The following is a 12,631-nucleotide window of genomic DNA, read 5'->3' as shown; positions in this document are numbered from 1 at the left end:
TTTTTCTTCTTCAAAAATGGAGAAGGTAAACCCTGAACACTTCCACGCTTGGAAGCAACAGTAGAACAGCCTGACTGGAGACTTTCTGCGTCTGACAAAACATCCTCTTTATCCTGAAGGCGCTTCAACCATAGAAGAAGACGACCTTCCCTGTCTCTGAGAGTCTTAGCTGGAAAAGCTCTACAGATTTTACAGTCATCCACCTTGTGTTCAGGATACAAACAGTAAATACACTTTTGGTGGGGGTCCTTCTCAAACAAACGGAGCTTCCCACAGGAAGAGCAAGGTCTAAACAAAGACTTCTTACTTGACATCTTATAGAAAAAACAACTGAAGTGAAATACTTGAAGAAAACTGAGCAGAGCTCAGGGAGACTCCCTTCACACGACGTGCGGTAGAAAATCTCAGGGCTTGAGCTTCTGGGGAGAAGGTTCTAGAGGGTGCTTGAGCCTGATTGGCTGCAGTTTGGACTAACATAATGACACTGATATGTTACAAATGAGTTTTCTCTTTATAATGTCTTCCTATGGAAGTTACCATTGTAGAGGTTTTACAGACTGTATTATCTCTATTTTATTATGTATGATGTTATCATTTATGTCATATTAGCATTATTGCTATTTTTATATACCGTGGGACTCCCACTTCGAAGACGGGGAATATTCAAGCATGTGAATGTATGAAAGACACCCCTAATACTGGAGAATAAGGTTTTAAACATGGCCTCCATTTTTACTAACAGGATTTCATCGCTGTTAAGGCACATAGGGCAGGGGTTCGAAGAGCCCAAGGTGGTGAGGGAGGGGCACAACACATTAGAAAATACAGGGGGAATTTGTGTGTCTAAAAGATGCTCAGGGCCCAGGCTCACTTTGTCTGTAATATCTTTTGTTTTTGGGATCTTACGTTCTCTCCCCCCCGAAAGTCTTGAGTCTTGTTTTCTCTTTCTAGAAGTACCGTCTATGCTTGGGGGATCTATGGTTGCAACGATGTTAGAAGCGTTAAGGGGTAAGTAACCAGATATCTGACTAGGGTCGAGGTCATCCCCCTGGCTAGCTTGTGAGTCATCCATGCTGTACGCATCTTCCTCCAAAATACGAACAGTTGGGCTCTCCCCCACACTTTCCAAATGGACGATGGCATCCGTGGAAGAAGTTTGGACACAATTAAAAGCGGCATGTGCTACGGGGCTGATGATGGTGGCTAATCCACCCAGCGATGATCGCTTACCACTAATAAGGTCAAGCGAGAGTCTTTTTTCAACCATGGCAATTTCCTTCTCCAATATCCCCGTGGCCCGTGTGATGAAAGCGTCAAGTGGGCCTGATACGACTCCCTTAGTAGTTTGGATTTGAACTGTGCGTTCTTTACCTGACCTTAAAGGCATTGTGGGATGTAGGTGGGATACAAGTCCACACAGTTACTTTTAGTCCGTCCCCACAGTACCAAGAAGCAAGAGATTGTAAGGTAAGGTGGACCGCCTACCTTAGGTGCTTCCTAACGGCCAGTGGGGGGTGGGCCCGGGCCGGACTCTGCCGTACTCGAACGGCCTCAAACGGCCCGCTCTTTGCCCGGTCTTCGCCCCGGTCGCTCCCGCACGCTCCCGCGCAGCGGGTGCTCCGCCCTGTAAAATAGGGCAGGGCAGGGGGCGTTTCCGGCAGGGAGAGCGGCCACAGGTGTAGCACGCAGGGACTCCTGGACAATGGAGTCCCTGCTAGGCTGCTCGCAGCCCTGCCGGTGAACAAGGAAGGTTTGGGATATAGGGCTCCCCTTCAGCGCCCCACAGGGTGTCCTTAGGCGCAGCGGGACCCGCGCAGCGGGTCCGGCAAGTCGTTGATGGTGAATCCGGTGTCAGGCAAAAAGTCGCGTGAGCCTCCAGCAATGCTCAGCAATCCGATGAGGTTTCCCGTTTGGCAGAGGAAACGCTGCACTTTCAATCTGCAGTCAGGGGGCATTTCCGGCAGGGAGAGCGGCCACAGGTGTAGCACGCAGGGACTCCTGGACAATGGAGTCCCTGCTAGGCTGCTCGCAGCCCTGCCGGTGAACAAGGAAGTTTTGGGATATAGGGCTCCCCTTCAGCGCCCCACAGGGTGTCCTTAGGCGCAGTGGGACCCGCGCAGCGGGTCCGGCAAGTCGTTGATGGTGAATCCGGTGTCAGGCAAAAAGTCGCGTGAGCCTCCAGCAATGCTCAGCAATCCGATGAGGTTTCCCCTCACTTTGACACCCTCTAGCACCCCAAGTTCAGGCATGTGTGACATGTGGCACACATACATGCCCTAAGGGCATGTCTGTGTGTCACATTGCATAGTGTGCATGCACAGATGTGCATGCACACCTGAATTCGGAATTTTACCACACAATAGGATTGTGTGGTAAAATACCGACTCTTAAGGGCCTGTGGCACTCTCAGGAGTGTCATCTACATATGGATTTCCCGATCGGTAAATATACCGATTCGGTATTTTACCGATTCTGTAAATTTACTGATTCGGTAAATTTACAGAATCGGTAAAATATAGGCCCCCTACATCAGAAAACCCTAATACCGGTCGGTAACGGCCAAATTCGGCCGTTTCCAATCGGTATTAGGGCTCCTACATCTGGCCCTTAGTCCTTTCCACATAATATAGCAGAGCTCTCCTTACATCTAGTGTGTGTAGAGCTCTTTCAGCCACTGACTGTGGGTTTTGAAAGAAGACTGGCAATTCAATGGATTGGTTGATATGGAAAGTGGATATGACTTTTGGCATGAACTTAGGGTTAGTGTGAAGTATTGTATGTATTTGCATAAAAGGTTCTTGGATGGTTAGTGCCTGTAGCTCACTTACTCGCCTGAGGGAGGTAATGGCAATTAGAAATGCCACCTTCCATGTTAGAAATTGTAATTCACATGAGTGGAGTGGTTTGAAAGGAGGTCCCATAAGTCTGGTAAGTACTATATTTAAGTTCCAGACTGTTGAAGGTGGGTGCTTTGGAGGGATTATCCTTTTAAGACCTTCCATAAAAGCTTTGATTGGTGGTACCCTAAACAGAGACAGATGTTGTCTGTTCTGGAGATATGCTGCTATAGCAGCAAGATGTAGTCTTATAGAAGAGTATGCTAGATTGCATCTTTAAAGGTGCAAGAGGTAACAGATAATGTTTTGGATGGAAGCATCTAATGGTTTGATTTGGTTATTGTTGCAGTAAATTACAAATCTTTTCCATTTAGCTGAATAGCATGCTCTAGTAGTTGGCCGTCTTGCCTCCTTGATAATGTTCATGCAATCAGGAGGTAAGTTAAGGTATCCGAACTCTAAGACCCCAGGAGCCAGATCGCTAGGTTCATCTGATTGGGATCTGGGTGCCTGATTTCTCCATGGTTCTGAATTAAAAGATGGGGCGCGAGGCGCAGTCTTTGGTGGGGAACTACTGAGAGTTCCAGGAACATTGTGTACCATGGTTGTCTCACCCATGTGGGAGCAACCAGGATCATTTTGAGTGACTGCTGACGTAGTTTGCGTGCCACTAGCGGAATCAGTGGAGCTGGTGGAAAAGCGTACGCAAATCTGCCTGACCAGTTCATCCATATCGCATTGCCCTGTGACTGTGGATGTGGGAACCTGGCGGCAAAGTACTGGTATTTTGAGTTTTCGTTTCAGTCAGTGAGAGAGAGATTGAGAGAGTCACTCAGTTAGTGTGAGAGAGAGTGAGAGAGTCACTCAGTCAGTCAGTCAGTGGGAGAGAGAGTGAAAGAGTCAGCCAGTCAGATAGTCAACCAGTCAGTGAGAAAGTCAGTCAGTGAGTCAGTCAGTCAGTCAGAGAGAGAGTCAGCCATTCAATCAGAGTCAGTCAGTCAGTCAGTGAGAGAGTCAGTCAGATAGATATTTTAAAAGGAACAATCTAGGATTCTTTCTTATGTATACTCATTCTTATTTTAGACAAGTAAGAAAAGGAAGGCCCAGAGTTACTTCCAGCTGAGAGACAACTACACGACTTCCTTAGAAGACTGAGTCCAGTGTTTTTTCTTGTTTCTCATTCCAACTCCCCTTTCCCCCAGGGACCAACCAGATTGGCAAAGGGTTTCACAATTTTGCCGGTTTGGTTGATTCAGGGGGTACTCGGAACGCGCAGTATCAAAAAAGAAACAACCGGAACTCTGGTGAGTGACATTGTGACAGTCAGTCAGAGAGAGTGAGTCAGTCAGTGAGAGAGTCAGTCAGTGAGAGAGAGTGAGTGAGTCAGTCAGTGAGAGAGAGTGAGAGAATCGGTCGGTCATTCAGTGAGAGTCAGTCAGTCAGTGAGAGAGTCAGTGAGTGAGTGAGTCAGTCAGTCAGTGAGGGAGAGAGAGAGAGGGGGGAGTCAGTCAGTGAGAGAGAGAGAGAGGGAGTCAGTCATTCAGTGAGAGAGAGATTGAGAGAGGCACTCAGTAAGTGTGAGAGAGAGTGAGAGAGTCACTCAGTCAGTCAGTCAGTGGGAGAGAGAGTGAAAGAGAGTCATCCAGTCAGAGAGTCAACCAGTCAGTGAGTCAGAGAGAGAGTCAGCCATTCAATCAGAGAGTCAGTCAGTCAGTGAGAGAGTCAGTCAGTCAGTGAGAGAGAGATTGAATCAGTCAGTTAGTGAGAGAGAGAGAGTCAGTCAGTCAGTCAGTGAGAGAGTCAGTCCAGTCAGTGAGAGAGAGTCAGTCCAGTCAGTGAGAGAGAGTCAGTCAGTGAGAGAGTCAGTCAGTAGGTGAGAGAGCGAGTGAGAAAGTCGGTCAGTCAGTGAGAGAGAGAGTGTCAGTCAGTCAGTGAGTAAGAGATTGAGAGAGTCAGTCAGTCAGTCAGTGAGACAAAGTGAGAGTCAGTCAGTGAGAGAGAGAGTCAGTCAGTGAGAGAGGGTGAGAGAGTCAGTCAGTGAGAGAGGGAGTCAGAGAGTCAGTCATTGAGAGAGGGAGTCAGAGAGTCAGTCATTGAGAGAGAGTCAGTCAGTCAGTGAGAGAGTCAGTCAGTCAGTGAGTGAGTCAGTCAGTGTCAGTGAGAGAGTTAGTCAGTCAGTGAGAGAGTCTTTCAGTCAGTGAGAGAGAGTCAGTCAGTGAGAGAGTCAGTGAGAGAGAGACCGTCAGTCAGAGAGTCAGTGAGTCAGAGGAAGATTGGGTCAGTCAGTCAGAGGGAGAAAGAGTGAGAGAGTCAGTCAGTCAGTCAGTGGGAGAGAGAGTGAGTCAGTGAGAGAGAGAGAGTCAGTCAGTCAGTGAGAGAGAGAATGAGTCAGCCAGTCAGAGAATCAGTCAGAGAGAGTCAGTCAGTCAAGCAGAGAGTCAGTGAGGGAGAGACTGACAGAGTGAGTCAGCCAGTCAGTGAGAGAGAGTGAGAGTCAGTAAGTGAGACAGAATGAGAGTCAGTCAGTGAGAGAGAGTCAGTCAGTGAGAGAGTCAGTCAGTGAGAGAGAGTCAGTCAGTGAGAGAGTCAGTCAGTCAGTGAGAGAGCGAGTGAGAAAGTCGGTCAGTCAGTGAGAGAGAGAGTGTCAGTCAGTCAGTCAGTGAGTAAGAGATTGAGAGAGTCAGTCAGTCAGTCAGTGCGACAGAGAGTCAGTCAGTGAGGGAGAGATTGAGAGAGTGAGTCAGTCACTCAGTGAGAGAGAGAGTCAGTCAGTCAGTAAGTGAGACAGAGTGAGAGTCAGTCAGTGAGAGAGGGTCAGTCAGTGAGAGTCAGTCAGTGAGAGAGTCAGTCAGTGAGTCAGTCAGAGAGTCAGTCAGTGAGAGAGAGATTGAGAGTTAGTCAGTTAGTCAGTGAGAGAGAGATTGAAACAGTCAGTCAGTGAGAGAGAGAGTCAGTCAGTAAGTGAGACAGAGTCAGAGAGAGTCAGACAGTGAGAGTCAGTCAGTGAGAGAGAGGGGGGGGTCAGTCAGTGAGAGAGAGAGAGTCTGTCAGTCAGCGAGAGAGAGAGATTGAGAGAGTCACTCAGTCACTGTGAGAGAGAGTGAGAGAGTCACTCAGTCAGTCAGTGGGAGAGAGAGTGAAGGAGAGTCAGCCAGTCAATCAGAGTCAGTGAGTCAACCAGTCAGTGAGCAAGTCAGTCAGTCAGTCAGAGAGAGAGAGAGAGACAGTCAGTGAGAGAGAGAGAGTCAGTCAGTCAGTTTCAAGTTGGCATTTTACTTATTTTATTGACTATTCAGTTCCAGGTGCTGATGATCAGTGGGACAGAAGAAAACATTGTCAAAAGCAAAAGATAGACTGCACACGGTGTCTTATTAAATCAATGATAATGAAGGATGCCCACAGGCAGAATTTTGGCGTGCTGACTTGTCTTGTGCTCTGCCCCCTTAGCACAGAGTCAATTCCCAAACTGCCTGGCATGTCGTCGCGCATCAGACAGGAGCTGCCCAGCCCTACAGTCAGAAACCAAAAGAATCGAGCAACGAAAGTTACAGAGTCAATTCCCAAACTGCCTGGCATGCCGTCGCGCACCAGACAAGAGCTGCACAGCCCTACAGTCAGAAACCATAACAATTGAGCAAAGAAAGTTACATTTTTAACTAGGTAGTGCATTTTAATAAATTTTTATCAATAGTGTCTAAGTTCCCGCAGAAGCAACATGAATTCCAAACTTTAGATGCCCAAGAAACGCCCATCCAGAGTTTTTTCAACAGCATGTTGGAATTCACATTTCATTCTGGGTATCCATTTAGATATTAACCCAATGCATCTCAGGCAAGTAGCCCTTTGTCAGGGGTAGCTGTTGCACACAATTTTGTTGGTTTTATTGGCGTTAGAGAAAGCAGCCAAGCTGCGAGACATTGAAGATCTTGATTACAGAGACTAAGCACTGTGAGTTCATTTGATTTTTCGAGTTTGGCTCATGCCTGTTTTTGCTCTATTAGTTTATGAACAATTGTTGGGCTCCGCATGGCTCATATTGTTTTCATGGCACAAATGCAAGAATAATTTATTATTGAACATTTTATTTAGTTTCATACAATTCTTAGGTTGTTCCAGAACATGCATGGGCCTTTAAGATGCAACAGGTCATAGCACGGTGGTTTCTGTGAATTCACTAACAAACACTTTATTTTCTTTCAAGCACTGCATGTTGCGGTCTTAAAGGAGGACTTGTGTTTGTTTTTCTTGTAAGATTATCTATAGCTGCTGATGGGTTTTTTCTGTACTACAGTTACCACAGACGAAGGGCTATTTGGCCGATATGCACAAGGTGAATGAATATCTAAATGGATACACAGGATAAAATGGGACTTCTAATGTGCTTTTGAAAAAATCGTGGATGGGCATTTCTTGCACATCTAAAGTTTGGAAATCACGCTGCCTCTGTGTGAACTCAGAAACATGAATTAAAATGGATTACCCGGTTAAAAACTGTAATCTCATTGCTTGATTCTTATGGATTCTGCCTGTAGTGGTGCACGACAGCGCACCAGGCAGTATGGGAAATGGGTTAACTTGCCAGGTAAAAATGGCAGTTTAAAACTGCACACACACAGGCTCTGCAGCGGGAGGCCTGAAACATGTTTAAAAGGAACTGCAGTGGGTGGCACAATCAGTGCTGCAGGTTAACTAGTGCATTTATTTTACAGGTCCTGGCACGTGTGTTGCACTTTAATAGGGACATATAAGTAAATTAAATATGCCAGTTGTGGATAAGCGAATGTTACCTTGTTTTAGGGGCAGAGGGCCTGTACTTTAGCCCTGGTCAGCAGAGGTAAAGTCTCCCGAATCGTAAAGACAGCAAAACAGGAGGTCAGGGCAAAGAATTGAGAAACAAGGGCAAGGGTGCCAGTGTCAACACTGCCTATGCAACTATAATTGTGCCGGAACAAATTTACTGTGATCTTTCTCCTAAGTGCCATCTTTTTTTTTTTTACAGTTGTAAAAAAAACAAACGTATACGTTGACAGACTGCTATTTATGTTTCCGCTAACTTGACCTCCAATTTGTGGGTTCCCAGTGTAAGGTTTTTCCAATTCCAGAAAGGTGCCAACCCAGAAAGCAGGAGGACGGTCCATGCACACTTAGTTCCTGTCCGAAACGAACCAAACTCCCCGAAGTTGTTATCGGCTCCCCCCGAGAGCTCAGGCTGTAGTATTTCCTCTTTCTCGACAGAGAAAATGTCCCCCTCGTGAACAGACACCAAGTGCTCCACGCGTGAACCTTCCTAGTGTCCACACGCCCCCTCCAGGACAAGCAGAACGTGGACGGCTCGCGTGCGGCTGGACCATGCCTTCCGGGGCAGCATTGCGGGCTTTTCCGGTGAAGCAATGTTTCTTCGGGACTGAGTGGGCTGTCTTTATTCGGGTGGGTCGGTATTTCTAACCAATCGCATGGCGTACGCGGAAGAACAGCGACAAAGCGCCGCCCTGTCTGGCTCCTTAGTATGTTATTCTCTTTAAAACTGTTTTGTAAGGCCTCCACTCGTTTTCCAGTATGGAAGTTGGTTTTAGCCTGAAGTAAACAAGATGAATTGAGATGTTTAATATCGTCTGTCGTGGGACGGGAGGCAAGGCTCAGGTTGCAGAATCCCCTGCTTGGAAGGGACAGCATGTAGGAGTAGGCGTTTCCACCTCCTACAGTAGGCGCAGCTTGTCTGTATTATGGGCGTGGTCTTTCCTGACGTCATTACTAGCAGGAGGGGTCGGGTCGTAGCAGTACCTGGGCTCTCAGTTTGCTGAGCGCGCCCATACTAGGCAGAGGCGCAGGCAGATCATGGTGGCGGCCCGCGGCCCTCCGTGCCAGCAGCAGCTCCTCTTTGCCCTTTTGCTACTGCTGCCCGGGCCTGGCAGGACGTCCCCGACCCCGGACACTACTGCATCTCCTGCTGTGAACCCAGGAGCTCCAGACCCAAATCCTTTCAATCAAGGGGCCCTTGACCCACCATCCTTGATCCCCGAGGTTTCTGTACTTCTCTCTGCAAACACTGGTGCACCTGCTGAGGTTTCGGGAGCATCATCGCACCCGACAGGAGCCCTAGATCACATTGCTGTAACAACAGGGATCACTGATCTCCAGTCACTTGATCAGAAGCCCACTAATCCTCACCGTCCAGCATCAGGAGCCCATTACCTGAAGTCTTTATCCAGAAGGCCGAATGACCTCCATACTTTTGTCCCCGCAGCCTCTGACCCCGATCTTTTGGACCCAGGTTCATCATCCCTACGTGCTCCTGCCCACCATACCAGGGCAATTCGGGCTCTTGAGCCATCTGCGAACACCCCCTACATCCTTGGAATGCGGTTGGATGGCAGTGATAAACCAGCAACTGTGCTGGATGGTGGGCTGCTGCAGGTGATGGAAGGAAGCCACTTTCAACTGCGCCTCTATGGCCTCCACCTGGGGCCAGACAGTTGGCGTCTAGTCCTCTTTGTTGAAGAAGAGGATGCTTTGGAATCCAATAACACATGCTCTGGCATCGCTGCCACCAAAGATCTGGTGCTCACTCCTGGCCTGAATATGAGTGCTGATGGCACCTCAGGTGTGCTGCAGCTGGAGGCCAAACCACTGCGCAAGAGTGAGGTAGCCAAGGATTATGTGCTTTGTAGCCAGGCCTGGGCTGGTACCTGGAGGGCACACACAGGCTCTGAAGGCCGTCTCCGAGTGGTTGAGGAGAAGAAGTCTTTGCTGCCGCTTTGGTTCCAGATCCTATTGATCCTGGTACTGCTCGCCTTATCAGGTATGTTCAGCGGGCTGAACCTGGGCTTAATGGCACTTGATCCCATGGAACTGCGCATTGTGCAGAACTGTGGCACAGAACGTGAGAAGCGATATGCACGCAAGATTGAACCAATCCGCCGCAAGGGCAACTATCTGCTCTGCTCTTTGCTGCTGGGCAACGTGTTGGTCAACACAACACTCACGATCCTGCTGGATGACCTAATTGGCTCAGGGCTGGGTGCTGTTGTAGCCTCCACTATTGGCATTGTCATCTTCGGTGAGATAGTTCCACAGGCGCTATGTTCCCGCCATGGACTGGCAGTTGGTGCCAACACCATCGGACTGACCAAGTTCTTTATGTTGGTCACATTCCCCCTCTCATTCCCCATCAGCAAGCTGCTGGACTGCATCCTGGGCCAGGAGATTGGCACAGTGTACAACAGGGAGAAGCTGGTGGAGATGCTGAAAGTAACAGAGCCCTACAACGACCTGGTGAAGGAGGAGCTGAACATGATCCAGGGAGCACTGGAGCTCCGCACTAAGACTGTGGAGGGGGTCATGACACACATCAGTGATTGTTACATGATTGCCAGCGATGCTGTCCTTGACTTTAACACCATGTCGGAGATCATGGAGAGTGGCTACACCCGCATCCCAGTGTATGAAGAAGATCGTTCAAACATTGTAGATATTCTCTATGTCAAGGATCTTGCCTTTGTTGACCCTGACGATTGCACCACACTGAAGACCATCACCAAGTTCTATAATCATCCCGTGCACTTCGTCTTCCACGACACTAAGCTGGATGCCATGCTGGAGGAGTTTAAGAAAGGTATGACTTTAAGACTGGGGCTTGCACTGGTGCTCATCCCTCCCGATGTTTATTTAGTTCTCCCAAGTTCTTTTTGTCATTAGGGGCGATTCTTTTGTGGTGTGAAGCTTTACAGTTTGACTCATTAGTGTGGTCCACACTCATCAGACGTTATAGGTTGCATTGGTTAGTTCTGAGCCAGCTTCTGAGGATACCGAACCTTATGCACATTGGTTTGTCCCCATGCCACTTATGCCATTTAATTGGTTTGTGAGTAAGTATTCTATGGAGGTATACTCAATATGAATAGGTTGGGAAGCAACAGTATAGTTTGTAGTACAGACCACAACAGCGTAACCTTCTGTGTGTTTGAAGAACAGGTGCATCAGAGACAGTAGCACTGCTAGTTTTATTTTTTCCTCTAACAGGTAAAGCATGTGCAGCAGTGGTACATACATTCTCTGACATAACCCTTGTTAGCACGCTTCTCCTGCATACAGCATTCTGCCCATGCATCACAAGCGGATTTCCATCTTAGATAAATAATGCTCAGCAGGGAAATAATGTTCTCACACATCGACATGCCACGACATGCTGCAGTACTACCCCTCACTCAGTCTGAAACACTAGGTATGTTTGGAGTAGCAATGCAAACTGATTTAACACTTCCAACCAGTGCAGGGTGCATGCTTCATTTAGTTTTGGTATTTGTATTTATAGGGCGCTTTCTATACCCCTTGCGAGGTCTGTCGTGGATGTCAGTTGTATAACTCTGGGTACACCGGTATAGGAAGCAGCATAGGCCTTCATCAAAGTTGAAGGAGCAGGCTGTGTAAACTTCCTTTTCCTACAAGACGAGTATTGCATAGGGAGCAGCAGTGAACAATTCTTTACTTGTAGTTGTTCCAGTGCTGGAATCTTATGTGAGGGAGTCGATGAGTGGCTACCCTTTTCTAACGGTATAACCCATGTAAAATATGGGCCCTGGATTGAAGAATTTCAGGAGGTCACGGTCAGAGGATCCCTGGGACGAGAGGCGCAATAAAGTGATATTCTTTCTTTATTTATACTTATTACATTTATAAGGAGCCGTTGAGCCTAAATGCAGCAGTGCACTGTACAGATAATTGTAAACATGACAAAGGAAAAATATATAACATTTAAATGCAGCAAAGAAAAAAAGGACAAACACCAACAAAACGATGCATACATTTTGGCGACTAGACTTGATAAAAGAATCAGCTTAGATTGGGGTAGCATTGCATTTAAAGAAAAGGTCTTGAGACTTTCTGAAAAGCTAGAAAGTAGGGCATAGTTTGATGCTAAAGCGGGAGGAAGTTCCCCATGTGAGGTGAAGGGACAGAAAGGCAGCATAAAGGATTTAGCATGTCAGAATTTGGCAATGTACGGGCACAGTAGCGTCTTGCTCCTAGTTACTTTCAAGATCACCCCTATTTTCCCTGAGGTATGCAGCATATTTGTCAAGTAGGGTGGCTGTCCCAAGATAAATGCGTTTCAAGTCCTGTAGCATATATTAAGGATAGTCATTTAAAAAAGTATTGGCAAAGCCAATAGGTATCTGCAAAGAAATGTACTGACTTTGCCAGTGCATTTATTTGTAAAATAGCTACCACAGTCTGTTTCTGCTATCTTTGAATAGGTTTGTTAAAACAACATTACAAATACATTCAGTGATGTTTGCCTTGTATGCATGCCCATCTACTGTATTGCTTATATTTTAACCCATTCAGAGATTGGTGCAATGAACACTAACATCTGCTGTGGCCATCTGAATGCATCTGTCCTATTTGACCACACACATTCAGAGATAGCCAACGTGGATGTGCACGTTTCCACTGCAGCCATCTCTGGATGGGTTTGTTCAAATACTCCAAACCCTTTGGTTTGAGCCAACTGCGCGTGTGTGTGTGCATTTGCAGGAGGCCATGTTGATATGGGTGAAACACATTTCGAGGAGGACTACCTCTAATAACACTGAGTGCAAAACAATATTAACAAGCATTGACATAGCCAATAGGTCTCGCTTTTGGGACCATATAAGTATTTAGTTATGCAGCTCAATATCCTCTGTGCAACATCAACTGTTGCATGGCTAAACACTTATAAGGTCCCAAAAGCGAGACCAATTGGCTATGCCAATTCTTGTTGTTTAATTCGGTGGGTAAAATATAAAATCTAGCAA

At 47.2% G+C, this 12,631-nt stretch overlaps 1 protein-coding gene across 2 annotated transcripts in view; it reads left to right on the top strand.

Annotated features, from left to right (window-relative positions):
* The first annotated feature begins 8,585 nt into the window (after positions 1 to 8,585).
* CNNM4 (cyclin and CBS domain divalent metal cation transport mediator 4) overlaps positions 8,586 to 12,631 on the top strand; it is a 331,971-nt gene continuing 327,925 nt past the window's right edge. The window contains exon 1 of one of the 2 annotated variants that reach the window (XR_013602507.1): positions 8,586 to 10,449. Coding sequence is in view for 1 of the 2 variants with exons in the window: in XM_078666969.1 (XP_078523095.1) it covers positions 8,673 to 10,449 (1,777 nt within the window). In the remaining variant the exon portion in view is untranslated. The remainder of the gene's footprint in view (positions 10,450 to 12,631) is intronic. The other variant, XM_078666969.1, reaches the window with a different exon arrangement.

Source organism: Lissotriton helveticus, chromosome 11, assembly GCF_964261635.1.
Source record: "Lissotriton helveticus chromosome 11, aLisHel1.1, whole genome shotgun sequence".
Taxonomy (NCBI): Eukaryota; Metazoa; Chordata; class Amphibia; order Caudata; family Salamandridae; genus Lissotriton; species Lissotriton helveticus.
This window is presented reverse-complemented; position numbering and strand designations above follow the sequence as displayed.